Raw genomic sequence first — 15,853 nt, 5'->3', positions numbered from 1 at the left:
ATATTTTGTCATCATATAAAAAGGAAACAGAATACAACCAGATTCTTAAAGAATGTTTCCGTTTTTAGAAACAATTAGGATAACATAACAAATTTCCTCTAATAAAAAATTTAAATCCAACTGATGTCATGGATGTCATTCAAATGATAAAAAATTATTTTTAACTTTTATTATTTGGGTCAGTTATTTTCTCTGTGATTTAAATATTTACTGCTAAGTTGAATCAGGTATAGACATGTCCTAAATAACTTCCTGGTTGGTTGACATTGAAGAAATGGTGAAAGAGAACTAAACTTTTGTCATAACAACAGTAACAGGTATGTGGTTAAAATATTAGTTATTCTATTTGACTAGGTATAAATGCAGAGTAATGTGTATGTAACCTAAATTCATATATTGTAAAAAAATATGTATTATTGTTCAAAGGAGTAGGTTCCGTAAGGTCCTAAAATGGCCCCTAGTATATGTATATATAACTCGTATACTCCCAGTCCGGGGTTATTTCAGGTCACGGTCCGGACTCGCCTAGTATCATTTCATTGATTCTCGGATAAAAGTCTTTTGTTAATTTTTCCGATGACAATTTGATAAGCAAAAAGTTAAATGAATAAAAATGAAAAACATATTTCCATCAAACAATGTGTGAAGTTTATATCTCTATCGATGTCTACCAATAAAGAATACACCGAGTCCGGGGTTACTTCAGGTCGTCACCATCCGGACTCGACTACTACGACCAACATTTGATTATTTCGTTAAATCTCGGATAAATGTCTTTTACATTTCCTATGTATTACAGGGTTAATCAAATGTCCCGTCAACATACTTTACGACAATAAACAGTTTACATACAGTTTGTTATCGTAGTGCAATACACACAGGTATAGGAAACTTCAAGCTAGTCCGGGGTCATGTCAGGTCACAGGCCGGACTCACCTGTTCAAGATTGTGTATTTGGCAGCAACCATTTGATATTCGGGGGAGGGGGGGGCTATAGTTTTTTTGGGGGAAAAAAGTTTGTTTCCAGTTTTTGGAGAAAAAATAATTTGTTTTTGTTTCTGAGAAAAAAAAATTGGTTGTTTCCGCCACTGCTGCCACTATATGTAATGCTAAAATTAAAAGACATTTTTTTTTCGACAACTGCTTCAAAGTAGAGTATATAAATAGAAAACTGTGCTATGCTTCACATACCAACAAAAATGAACTTCTGAAAGCTCTGCCGTCTAACAAACGAAAGGGCCAATGAATGTAGCCAACATTCACTCCACGGGCGTATGGCGCGGGAATAGCGTCACAATGGCGTTTTTATGCCATCTCATAATTCATTTATGCGATGCCATAAATGTAATCATGCGATTGCATAAATAATTATGGAATTGCATTATTATTTTTGCGATTGCATAAATATAATTATGCGATGGCATAAACCCATTTATGCGATCGCAAAAATATCTTTACATTAACGCAACCGCATATTTATTTTTGCGATCACGGAATTTTTTTTTTTTTTACCAATGAAAATTGATATACTAACATGGATTTAATCTTCCATTGAATTTTAAGGAAAAGTCAAAGTACATTCGAATGAACTTTACTTAGTTGAAGGCAATCCTAGGTTACCATCCAGATCGTGGTAAATTCGATAAGTAGGAGGATCAGACAGACAGATGGCGACTCGCACAAGGCGAGGGGGAGGAAGAGATAAAATTAATGTGTTGCATTTCTTTTCTACTTGTGATGGCGTTATCCAGAATGTTGCTAGGTTACTGATTATAGCGCCGTTACAGTGGCGGATCCAGCCATTTCAAAAAAAGCGGGTCCTAACCCAGTATAAAGGGGAGATTCTAACCACATGTCCCCATTCAAATACATTGATCGTCAAAAAAAGGGGTTCCAACCCCCGAAACACCCCTCTAAATACGCAACTGCTTGTTAGGGTAAACATATTCCACTAGTTTCACTACTAGTAATGACCTTAATACATTTTACATTGCATTTCCTGTTCTTACTCATTCGGTGGAAAAGGGCAAAGGCAGAGTGGGGATGTTAAATCCGATGCCTAGTGTATAGAGAGTGTCACACTCTCTGCATTCCAACATCCCTTTGAGGGGGCGTCGGTGGCCTGTAAGACGACACAGTTTCTGTCCCTATCTAATATATTTTCAATGTCCAGTAGCAGTCAAAATTTCCGTGACCCTTTTTTTTTTATTTCGGATGACACTATATTACAGGACCTACCTTTTGTAGTTATTGTTAAATTGTTCTTGTCCTGAACATGCATGTTATATTTGCCACTGGAGTTAAGCAAACACAAGACTTTTTTAATAATATCCATATAAAAGGGTATATTGTGTATATACCATTATAATATTGATAATTACTCTAAATATCAGCACAACAATATTAAATATGCAAATTTGAGCATTCACATTATTTGTATAGTATCAAGAAAAATGTGATATTCAGACCGGTGTATTTTCCCACATGAAACCTTTTTGTCAGTTGTTAGCTAAAATATACTTTACTATAGTGAGAAATGTTCACTAAATATTGTAAAGAGCAACAAAACTTCAATTCCAATCTTATCAATGGAATTAGTAAAACTTGAAATAAATTTGATAAAAAAACCCGTAAGGGATTCCGCGGAACCCAGTGTCTCGCCTTCTTTTACTGTTGTCGACGACGACAGAATGTGGGATCGTTATGTCTCGAATTTGAGACAAAAGTCACAGGCTCAACAAAAACGGGGAAACAATTATTAAAACTTTTCCTCTCGATACTATCTTTTGATTGTTAAGAAGCTTCTGTCCAAGTTTGGTAAAAATCCAGGATGGTTTATAAATCTAATAAATGTTTAAAAACTTTAACTCATTATTACTTCAGACTGTATATAAATAACACATAGCTGTGTTTTTGTTTTTATGCAACAATGTATGTACTTAAATGAAGAGTGATATTTTTAAAATGCATTTCCTTCAACTCTTATAAGATAGTGGGAAAATTGAAAACGAAATAGAACGTTGTAAATTTTGGCTGTTTTAAGTATACGAGTTCACAACAAAAAACGAGCTGGCAAATAGCAAAATTGAAAACAGGTATACATTCCCTTGTCAATGTGAGTGTTATTTTCATGTCGCTATTAGTTGTGTTTCTAAAGAGGCAAAAAAGAACACTAAGGAAAATACTTGTATACAGAAACAAGAGACTCTCATGAAACATAATATAAAACATTCGGCAAATCCTTTGTCCACACTAGGAACAAATGATATGCAATTGCCTAAGGTTGACTGGACCCAAAGGCCCAGATGGGTACAGATTTTTTTTTTTATTGAGGTCCTAAGTTTAGATAGGGTGACCCTACAACCTCCCTTTTTCAATTCATAAAAAAATCCCTACGGCAAAGCTTTCGTCCACACGAGGAACAAATGATATATGCAATTGCCTTATGAAGTTATGTTGACTGTGCCCAAAGGCCCAGGTAGGTAAAATTACAAATTTTTTTTAATTGAGGTCCAATGTTGGGGTATGGTGACCCTATAACCTCCCTTCTTTAATTATTAAAAAAATCCCTACGTCAAAGCTTTTGCCCACTCTAGGTACAAATGATAGGCAATTGCCAAAGGTTGCTTAGTCCCAAATGCCCAGGTGGTTAAGTTACAGAACTGCTTTAATCGAGGTCCAAAGTTGGGATGGGGTTACCCTACCAACTCTCTTTTGTCCACACCATGAACAAATAATATGCAATTTCCTAAGGTTGCCATGCCCCAAAGGCCAATGTGGGTAAAGTTACGGAACTTTTTGAATTGATGTCTAAAGTTGTGGTAGAGTGACTCTAACACCTCCCTACTCTAATTCATAAAAAAAATCCCTACGGCAAAGCTTTGGTCCACACTATGTACAAATGATATGCAATTGCCTAAGGTTGCCTGGTCTCAAAGTTCCCTACGGCAAAAGAGTCAGGCGTAGAACTATCATGCTTTTCAAATTGTTTTATATCAGTTTTAGAGAGCCTCTCACTTTCGAAGTGTAACCAGTGTCTGTTCATGCAGTAAACAACTCTAGTTCTGTAACCAGGTTGTTTTGGTCGTATAATAAAATAAACACCTCAGGATCAATGGATTCGTTTTATTGTGTGATATATGAAATGACCCTGCAATACAAATACAAATAATCAGTACAAAGAAAGATAACTCTATTCATTCTAGGTGAAAATGCCTAAAATACAATACTCAAATATTTCATACTGGACAACAATGGTTTTCCATGTTATTTACATACAAATCTATTTACAAATCTATTTACATAGAATGTTAACCATGGGAAATATTGTACTCATCACAAATTACACATTTTAACCTTAAACATGTTGTATTCTACCAAATATTCTTCTGATAGTCATTTACTGATCATTCCATTCAAATTAATAACAACATTGAACTAGTACACATAAAGCAAAGCGTGAAGTAACATACACAATAAGCTTATTAAAACAAATATTATAGCCATGCTCAAGACAAATGTTAAGCAACAAAACACACATATAAACAGAATACAAAACCTACCATTTATGAGGTACATAGGTCCTGTATTTACAATATGGAATCTTCTATTTCTACATGACATACGAACAGTATGGTTCAAATATCTGTAATAAAAATACTATCATAACTACATTTGTATTTATAGTTTACGCATTAAATTATCCAATCATTTAATAGTTAAAAATAATCCAGTTTTTATAAGATATCTTATAAACTTTAGAAGATATCTTATATACTTTTTAAGATATCTTCTAAAGTATATAAGATATCTTATATAAAAACTATTTATAAGATATCTCCTAAAGTTTATAAGATATCTTATATAAATTATTGCATTGAAAATCAAAGTCTCCCTTTAAATCATAATTAAATGCAGTTCCTTTAACCAACATACGTAATAAATCTCAAGACTTTACACCGTTTTATTTAGTTTCATTCATATGAAAGACAGGATAAACAAATTCGTCCTTTAATTGCAATCTTTACTTTAAAAAGTCTACTTACTATGACAGAAATTTGACTTGTTTGTAGATCTTGTCTTGCTGTTCATTTATGTTTTAACAGTTTCTAGTTATCGCTTATAAATTATAAATTAACATAAAATATAAAACATTTCAAACTAACGGCCTTATTTATATAAAAAAAAAATGAACGAAAAAATGTATGTTTGAGATACTTAGCGAAAATGCACAAATGTCAGTTGTTTTACTTTCACAAGGTATGAAGCTGGTATTGATGATTGTTGAAAAATTGGTGAATAATGACATGATTACCTCTAATTCATTAGACATTCTCCATATTTTTGATGTATTGAGTCCATATTCTATTTTTTTCTCTGCCATAGTTAAGGTCTTTCCATTTTGGATAGAACCACAGGAATCGGAAGTTCTATCAATAAAATTCTATAAATAATAAAGTCGACTATAAATAGAGCTTCGCGTTCAGAAGTCTACGAGAAGCTCTATTGGTAGTCGATTTTATTATTTACAGAATTTTATTGATAGAACTTCCGATTCCTGTGATAGAACCTGTAGTACATATTTAGTTGGTGTCTAAAGAATTCTTATTTGATAGAAATTAAAGTGAATTGTTCATTCAATGTTTTTGCTCTGTCATGGTCGTTTTCTGCTAGTATACCAGCTATAGTCTTTAGTGGTGATATACTTTGAGAGTTCTTCTATATCTGACCTGGCCCTATTATTTGAGCATTTCTCGTCACTTGGCGTCCGTCGTCCGTTTTTGTCTTTGTTAACCTTTCCAAAAATCTTCTCTGTAACTACTGGGCCTAATGTTATCGAACACATGTCTTTTAGAAGTCGTCTGACAGTTTTTGTTAAACTTGGCAACAATATATCAATGGTGTTTCTAGTTTAGCGAGTGTGTTTGATAACATGGCTTAAATTAAAGCATAGGGATAAAATGCAAGTTACTTCTTTTGCAAACCGCTATGAATAGCGAAAACATGATGTATAAAACATGTTTAGAATGTTCAGCTCTACCTAATTTCAATTTACGTCAAAACGGTCAAATGATTTCTTGTAGGAGTGTTCGCACTTATAAGAAGAATTTTACCATTTTCCATACTTGCCTATTATATTTAAATATATAATGAATTGATAGAAATTTTAAAAAGCAAAAATTACCAGAACGACAAGGTCAACATGTCTGGCGAAATCTTTAGTCGACTCGTTAGTGGAGTTTTCGCTCTTAATGATTTTACCAATTCTTGGTGTTTTTACCAATCCTTGGTGTTTTTACCAATCCTTGTCGTTTTTACCAATTATTTTGAAAACTATAAATTTCAGGGGTTAAAAAATGCACTAGCCCGACGCCCAGGACTAGATCATTTACGCATCGGGCAATTAAAACGTGTAATCCGATATGCCCGACGGACTAGTAACAAAAAATTCTTGACGTTTCCAAAATAGAAAGTGAAAAATCCCTTCATCACTATTCTATGTTAGCCAATTCGATTCAATTAAATCATCTGGGATTCCAAGAATTTGAACTGGTTTGTACAGGTCCTGTTGTACATATTTTAAAAATAGAACAAATAACTCTGGCATGTCTGGTGGCCTGGTATCATGTATTGATTGCAATTCTCATACTTTCAATATCGATTTTTCATACCATGGCTTGGGGTATTGTACATTGCTTATCGTGCCGAGATTTTCAATTAACGGTATTTGGGGTATGATGTATTGATTGGTATTGACCTGTCTTGTTGCACAGCTCTTGAGCACGAAACCATGCAACAAAATATGTTTAAATATTTTAGTACGGGAACCCCAGGAACTTCGTCAGTTTCAAAACGAAAAACGGTAGATGAAAGGAGTAACGAGGCTAAAAATTCATCCCCCATAAATGCTAAATACGACAGGAAAAAGCCGCGGGAAAAAATTAATAGTGTCCAGGACAGAAGGGCTGCCAAGTCTTTAGCGCGAGACTAACACATGTTCATGCTTATTTGGCGTCATTTTCCTTTGATCTATTGTTTTTTCTCTTTGATCTTTACAATTTGCCCAAAAAATCACACATTCACTTCCTGAAAAGTTGGTAGAACTGGGACACAATGATTCCCCTCGCAAGGTTGGCTGTTGCTGATGAAAAAAACGAAAATGCTCTGTGAATATTGCCGTTAGTTGCCCCAAGCACGAAAAAAAAAGTCTGCTTTGAATGTGGGAACAACTAAGTTAGGTTAAGCACCAAAAGAATAACTAACAGATCAACAAAAATTATTAAATACAGTGTATAATGTCTACAAAGGACACCCACTTTGTATTATGCAGCAAACTCTTGATTTTTAAGGCATACTAGGGCTAGCAGGTCAGTTTTGATGGACTAGCCGTTCTTCCAACAGGGCTAGTAAAATCCTGCTGCCAATAAGTCCTGGGCTAGTTAGCTGTAACCAAATTTTTTAACCCCTGATATTAATTAATATATTAATATATTTTAAATTATCCCTCAATGAAAGAAAATGACCATTCCCCTAGATACACCGGCGTTAGATTGTAGAAAGTTGTTCCGAAAATTTCACCCTGAATTCAGCATGTATTAAACAGGTCGAGAACTCTAGATTTCTTTACGTCAGAATATATTTGCATAGTAATTTCCCAAACACAAGGCCAATACGGCCTTGAAAAACTGACCAATCGACTCAATGAGCTACAATGCATTGTGGGCTACTACGAGTTTACTACAACCGGAATACACGTGGAATTAGTGGAAGAACTGTCAACAAATATAGTGTCTGGGATTCTCAAAATATATAATTTTGTTCTGCGAATGTGATTTTTGTTAAATATATAACAAAATCTTCAATTTGCATGCTCAGATTAAACAAGTATTGTTTACGGGCTTCGCTATTCGACTTTCTTTTTCGCCTTGTTAAAGTTGTTGAACAGGTTTTTTCTCCATTTGGTATGCATTGTACCTGTGCAATTATTTTACGACCTGAAACTTTCAGATGAAATGACCTGTGTCCACTATGAAATTTTTTGAGCTCTTTTAAACCTGTATAATGTCATTCCAAAATCATTTCTGCCTAGAAAAACAAGAAAACTTTCATTGAAACATTTCTTTCTGTACTGGATGTGTAAAATTTTTATCAGGTCCTGAACTGAAAGTAAGAACATTATTTATATTCAGTATGCTAAAAATAAGTGTTATGAAAGCGGCAGGGCGAATCCAGCCATTTCAAAAAGGAGGGTCCTAACCCAGGATAAAAGGGGTGGGGGTTCCAACTACATGTCCCCATTCAAATGTATTGATCGTTCAAAAAAAAGGGGGGTCCAACACCCGGACCCCCCCTTTTTTTAGCCGCCACTGAGCGGGTACGGTATATAGCTTAATACATTTTGTATAGCTTCATCCATCGATAAAGTCCGTTTGTTGCTAGTTTTATCACAAAATATACCTCAGAGGTTTTTTTATCGTTCGGCTGCTGTCATGTTGACGTATGTGAAATATCTCCAATATTTAAAGCTCCTGGATCGCAGTGGGTGCCACATTACCTATTATTTTATTCTAAAACGTGCTTTGTATATAGAAATGAGAAGATGCGGTATGAGTGCCAAATGAGACATCTTTCCAAAAAAGACACAATCTAGTAAAGTAAGCAGTCATAGGTTCAGTGCCGAAAAGTACGCTATTAATAAACCAAAAAATTACTTGTGTAAAACAATCCAAAAAAAAAAAATAACAACAAAAAAAACAACAACAAAAAACCAAAAACGGCCAAATATAATATATAAAAGGAGAAGAATTAAGTTCAAATATAAAACATACAGGTTAAACTATGCCTGTATATATTGTTTAAAGATGTCAATCTTATTTTCAAAGCTTGTATAAACAACTATGCAAACAAAGCAAGCAAGCCAACCAAAGTTTTACTTTGCAAGCATTAGCAAATCAGCTGTAATGATTTTATTCATTTTGGTAAATGTCCGAGCCCGTTTAAGGGACGACATTAAAAGTTCAATGAAGGATAAGAAACTTTTAAAATACCGCATAGTTTTTTCACTGACCCCCACACCCCCTCTCTAAACTTAATTTGGGAAAAAATGATTGACCAATATGTATTTATATATTTATATAAAATTGATTTTGGATCGATAAAACTTGCAGCACTTTCACCCCCCCCCCCCCCCCCCCCCCTCCCCCAAAAAAAACCTATTTGATTTAAGTTTTTTTTATCCTACATCGATCTTTTGATGTCGTCCTTTAAATAACGAGAATGAAATGAAACTACAGTTGGTGACTTCACTACCTTCAAAACAAAGGGAACAGGCTCGTGAAATGTGACAAAAATAAATACTTGTAGATTTTATTAACACTGCCATTTATGTAAATATTTCTTCGCCTTTTTACGAACACAAAATTCAAGGATCACACATTTGCCTTTAATTATCTATACGGAAATTGCTGTACTCGTGAATATTAGCACCGACTGTTATCGACGGTTTACTTTACACTAGTAAGTTTGTCTTATTGGTTATTGTTTTTCGCTGTTGTTTCGTTGCTGTCGGGTGGACAAATACATGAAATCTTCGTGCCATCATCAAATATATTAATGGCTATATATCGGGTTATTCAATCCCTTTTTTCTTCGCATAGAAACAACTCTTCGTTAATCTGAGCATGGAAGGAATACTATGTATCACGAACCATAAATGAGGATACAAAAAATGAAAAACTAAGCGAAATTGTGAATCCCGCATTGCACGCAAAAATGTGTTGTATTTTAGTAAATAACACGTGTTCTCGGTTGATTGTAAACACGTACGTTGTAGTCCATCATGCATTGTTACTCATTTAGTGGATTGGTCAAAAACCTAGGTAAAAATAAATTGTGTCACATGTAAATAAACAATTACATGTGAGAGAACATAAGTATGCTAATTTATGCATTTCCATATAAGGTAGTGGTCCCGACCTGTTAAAGGAAGATTTTGATTGGACAATGAAATCATTTTTGCCATAACATGTAGTTATGCGATTGCATAAAGCTTTTTGTGATTGCATTAATAAAAGTGCGATCGCATAAATAATTACGCCATTGCATAAATATATTTGTGCAATGGCAAAATTAACTAGGCGATGGCATAAAACACCATTATATGTATTGTGAACTTTTAAAACCGATTCTGAAAAGAAGTGCTCCTTTAAAGGAGGGAATTCCTCATACAGATACATGGTTGATCGCTGCTTCAATGTCTTATTTTATTGGAGCAATTCCAACTGTGTATCATCCAATCAGGAGTCAGATAAGATTTTATTCAGAGTACCGGGGTGAAAAAGTTTCCGGTTGTAAAGTTTTGCCACACAATATAAAAGGGGTGAAAAATTAAGATCCCGGTTGTAAAGTTTTGCCACACAATATAAAAAAACGATAAAATATTTACAAGAGCGGAGATTACAAGCGAATAATTCATGAACTATGTATCTTAGTTTATTTTGACAGTGACTGCTTAAAAGGAAGAGGGTGGTAAATGGTTATTTTCGTGCAACGTTTTTGGCCTTTTTATTTCACTTGTTTTCATGTTTTGACGTTTTGTTTTTCGTTTTCTCGTGTTTGGTTCGACGTGCGTGCCTCGTGTTCTCCTTTATTTATTTTCTGTGTTTTGTATCGGTACTTTTAATTTCACGATCTTGTCCCGCATTTTGTAAAAAAAATAACCCGGGACTGAATTCAAATTCAAAGTCAGTCCGGAGATTGTTTTAATAAAATTAACGGTACCAATTTTCTTGCACCAGATGCGCATTTCGATAATACATGATTCTTCAGTGATGCTCGTGGCCAAAATATTTGAAATCCAAAGCTTATATAAAAGATGAAGAGCTATAATCCAAAAGGTCCAAAAAGTATAGCCAAATCCGTGAAAAGAATCAGAGTTTTGCATGAGGGAGATTTTTTAAATTATGTGTCTGCAGAATATTAAAATTGCTATCAAATGAATTATTATGAATAGAATGTTTCTTTCAAATAGGTTGCAATAAGTGGAAGCTTAAAGGTCAATGCATGGTCATCATGTCAATTATATAATGACTACATGATCTCCAAGAACGGCTGATTAATAACTTTTTTCACTTTCCCTTTTAATATTTATGATTTATTTCTCGTGCTTTGTTTTTTCCGAAATTTACATTTAGTACTTCACTATTGATTTTTGTAAGGCCCATTATGTTTTCTGGTATGTGCGCCGGTTCGTCTGTTCTTTCGTCCTTCAGTTCGTTCGTTTATCCGTGTACTAAGAATGCATTCTTGTTTTTTTTTCATATGTATATATATAAAATTGAGAATGGAAATGGGGAATGTGCCAAAGAGACAAAAACCCGACCATAGAAAAAAAACAACAGCAGAAGGTCACCAGCATGTCTTCAATGTAGTGAGAAATTCCCGCACCCGGAGGCGTCCTTCAACTGGCCCCTAAACAAATATATACTAGTTCAGTGATAATGAACGCCATACTAATTTCCAAATTGTACACAAGAAACTAGAATTAAAATAATACAAGACTAACAAAGGCCAGAGGCTCCTGACTTGGGACAGGCGCAAAAATGTAGCGGGGTTAAACATTTTTGTGAGATCTCAACCCTCCCCCTATACATTAAAATTCAGTTCAAGAGAAGTCCGAGTCGGATGTCAGAAGATGTAACCAAAGAAAATAAACAAAATGACAATAATACATAAATAACAACAGACTACTAGCAGTTAACTGACATGCCAGCTCCAGACTTCAATTAAACTGACTGAAAGATTATGATTTCATCATATGAACATCAGGCACAATCCTTCCCGTACTATATAATTCGTAGCTAATGCCCCTTTAAATCTAACTTTTTTACTTGATTATGATTTTTAGTGTAGTCGCGGACTTAACTATCTATTTCGGTAAACATTAAATTATTTTATTGTTTTGATAGACTTTGTGATGACAATCAAATGAGCAAGTGAATGCTTATATTGTACTTTATTTTCTTTCATTTTACGGCAGAAAAAGTCGAATAATTAAACTACTAGTACGTTGTACTTGAACAAGTGAAGCGTTATTTTTTATATTGATATACTAGTAAGAAGAATGAAGTGTTGTGATAGCAAACTCATATAGATAGAAAATAAACTGACAAAGCCATGGCTTACAAAGAAAAAAAAACGAACAGACAAATAATAGAACACAAGACACAACATAGAAAACTAGTTAAAAACAAAGCAACACGAATTCTTCCCAAAACTTCTATAAAAACATGTATTGACACAAATTCAAGGAACGTACAAAATAATAAAGTGTCTCTCACAATTCAGTCATATAAAAACCACTTATTAGTATATATACAAAAGCAAGGACCAAAAAATATTAAACTCTTGGAGAAATTTCGAATAATTTCGAACAAATATTCATTTATTGTATTATCCATTTTTGTTTAATTTTCCGTTCTGAATGTGTGTGTGTGTTTTTTTTTTTTTTAATTTGTTCTGTTTATCATGACAGTTATCTTAATATCGACAAAGTAGTAAAAAATCCCACAGTCCAGGTCCGGCATCCAGTCCGGGTCCGGCGTCCAGTTGTGGTCCGGGTTTCAAACCAAAGTCCAGGTCCGGAGTCCGGTCCGGTCCGGGTTTCAGTGCGTACCCCCTTCTTTAACGTAAATTTCAAGTTAGGATTTATGAGCAATATCGCAATAAATTATAGCTAATACAGTGATTAGAAAGGAATTAAGCCATTTAGTTGAAAATTTACGTTCCTGCGATTCATTATGACGTCACAAGTTGTACTCAAATTGATTTTTCACGCCGAATAATCAATGAAAATAGGCAAATTTCTATAGATTATTGGACAGGAAACATAGAGTGCATACCTCGACAACAAAGATCTTTTAAAATAATGTGTGTAAAGACATTTGAAGTCTTATTTGAATATCAAGTTTGTCGACGCCCGATCTCTATGTTTCCTGGTCTTTAAATTGGTTGAAATCCAGCTGATTTTGTCAAATTTCCCCAAAATCTTTTATCTTAACCTTTAATGGATGTAAAAATCAACGTCTTAGAATAAAACTTTGACAAAAATAGTTCTATTTAACTTTCTCACATGTCTGAGTCTCCAAGTCGACTTAAAACATTGTTTGTCTTGTAACATTGAACTTTATAATCAGGGCCTAATATGGCCCTTACCGAACTAACTCCTTTATAATCAAAAATGTAATCCTTGAGATTGAGAATTATATGACAAATTATTTTTGTCGTATGTAATAAACAAGAAGCACAGCTTAAGTGATCAATACAACAGGGTAATGCATGATAATCAAACACAATAAGCAGCAACAAAAGACAATCATTGAAGAATCCAACACGTACCAGTCCCAAGTCAGGAGCCTGTCATTCAGTGACTGTAGTTTGTTGTACATTATATTTGCTTTCATTCATTGTCTTGTTCAACACATGATAAATCAGGGTGTTAATTTTCTCCTTTGAATTTTGTACTTTTTTTCATTTCGGGCCAAGTATCACCATCCATTCACCATTAACTATTTGGACCTCGACAATAAAGCAATATAACTTTTATCTTGGATTTTTCTAGGTCATGGCATCCAGTAAACCTATTCCATGTGGACCTTGTATAGAAGGAAAAGTTAACACTAAAGCTGACATCTGGTGTTACAACTGTGATGAAGGATTGTGTTCAATATGTTCTGGTCATCACAAAAGATCTAAGTTGTCACGTGATCATAAGATTATTGATATCAAAAATTATAAACCATCTGTCCAAGCTATTAGAACAGAATGTGACAAACATGGTCAACAGCTTAACTTGTATTGTCCCAGTCATTTAATGCCTTGCTGTGATCAATGTATTTCCAAAAGTCATTCAAAGTGTACCGGAATAAAAAGTTTAGCTAGCGTTGTTGAGAAAACCAAGATTGAAAAATCTAAAGAATCTGTAGAGAAAGAAATTAACTCCATCTTACAACTCTTAGGTAAAATTGAAAATAACAAATCACAAAACATTAAAAGAGGAGAACAAGAATATGAAAGCATTAAAGAATTCATTGTGAAAATACGCAATGAAATAGATAAACATTTAACCCACCTAGAGAAGAAGATATTCAGTGAGGCAGATACCATCCTGAATGAAGAAAAATCAAAGGCAACAGATTTAATCACTGAAATTGAAGAAAAACAGAAAAACTTAAAGAAAATGCAAGACCAGTTACATTCAGTCATACCACATGCCTCAAAACTCCAATCATTTTTAGGTGTACATCAGATTGAACAAAAAGTACATCAATGTCAACGATACATAGATGATCTGGACAAAGACGACAGGGCAAAAGAATTTACCATCAAAATGAAGGAAAATAATGAAGTAAAAAAGATAATAAAAAAGTTAGGATCCTTAGGAGAATTAACTGTTGTTAAAACGGATATGGATTTGAAGAAAGAGACAAGTGTGAGAAGGGAAGCACAAGTAGAATCACAAGAACAATCAAACATAAACAACATGACCATCAACATTGAGAATAAGATACAGATCAACATGTCTCACGTTAGTGACATGATTTGTCTGATGGATGGAAGACTTATAATTGTAGAATTTTTTGACAAAGTTAACCTTCTTACTCCTGATGGCAAACTACTGAAACAGTTACCTATACCTGGTGAAGCTTTCAGTGTTACACAGATCAATCAGAACACTTTAGCCATAACTTATCCTGGAGAGAAAGCCATTAAGATCTTCAATATGGAGAATGAAACAGTAACCAAAGTTATCACATTAGACAAACTTTGCTGGGGATTATCATCATCAGATAATTCTCTTGTTGTAAGTTTGGATAAAGATGAAATCCGTATTATAGACTTAAAAGGAAATACACTGAAGTCAATAAAAGTTAATTGTAAATCAAACCTGTATCACCTTGTTTACTGTAACGACAGAGTAATCTATAGTAACTATGGTGCTAAAGCAGTATACTGTGTTGATCAATCAGGTAAACAGATCTGGCAATATACACAGGATTTATCAGGACCACAGGGACTTTGTACAGATACTTATGGTAACATTTTTGTAGCAGACCAGGAGTCTCATAGAATAATAGTTATATCAAAAGATGAAAAGGAGAGTAAAGTACTACTTAGTGATGGACTGAAGAATCCTAGATGTATTTGTTTGAAACAAAATGAGTTTTCAGGTTTTATATGTGATAACTATAGCAAAGACTTGGCAAAATTCAATTTATCTTCTGGATAAAATATACTCTAAGGAGTCAGATGATTTTACCCGACTTTGATACATGTACTACAACTAACAACTTGCTATGTCTATTTATTTACTATCATACAGAATCAGTAAACTTATTTGTTTTTTGTTCAATTTTTACATAAATTAGGCCCTAGTTTTCTCGTTTGAATTGTTTTAAATTGTCATTTCTGGGCCTTTTATAGCTGACTATGCGGTATGGGCTTTTCTCATTGTTAAAGGCCGTACGGTGACCTATTGTTGTTAATTTCTGTGTTATTTTGGTCTCTTGTGGAGAGTTGTCTCATTGGCAATCATCTCATTTTTTTTTTATATAAGTTGAGTCTGGTATCAATTATTTTGGAACATATCCTGTGTTAGATTACTCAATCATGTTCATAATGTTAAACATCTATACTTCTATAATATTGAGGTACAATTTGATAGCTAGTATGATGTTAAAACAGAGAATCAAAGGATTCAATGTTAAATTTGAATAATGTAGGACAATGGCGTTGATTAAAAATAACACCACTCCCGTCCTATTATTTTCCACATTTGACCCCTAGTTGGAAAATT

At 33.9% G+C, this 15,853-nt stretch overlaps 1 protein-coding gene across 1 annotated transcript; it reads left to right on the top strand.

Annotated features, from left to right (window-relative positions):
• The first annotated feature begins 227 nt into the window (after positions 1–227).
• LOC139527307 (uncharacterized) lies at positions 228–15,404 on the top strand. Its single transcript, XM_071322662.1, has 2 exons — positions 228–317; positions 13,619–15,404. Exon 2 carries the CDS (start codon positions 13,622–13,624, stop codon positions 15,284–15,286), a length of 1,665 nt encoding a protein of 554 aa, XP_071178763.1. The 5' UTR covers positions 228–317; positions 13,619–13,621; the 3' UTR covers positions 15,287–15,404.
• Positions 15,405–15,853: the final 449 nt, after the last annotated feature.

This window comes from Mytilus edulis, chromosome 6 (assembly GCF_963676685.1).
Source record: "Mytilus edulis chromosome 6, xbMytEdul2.2, whole genome shotgun sequence".
In the NCBI taxonomy this organism is placed as follows: Eukaryota; Metazoa; Mollusca; class Bivalvia; order Mytilida; family Mytilidae; genus Mytilus; species Mytilus edulis.
Note: the sequence above shows the minus strand (reverse complement) of the source record. Positions and strands in the feature narration are given on the sequence as shown.

Excerpts from the sequence above, each read along its gene's own strand:
- LOC139527307 (XM_071322662.1), top strand. The coding sequence starts at position 13,622 with ATGGCATCCAGTAAACCTATTCCATGTGGACCTTGTATAGAAGGAAAA.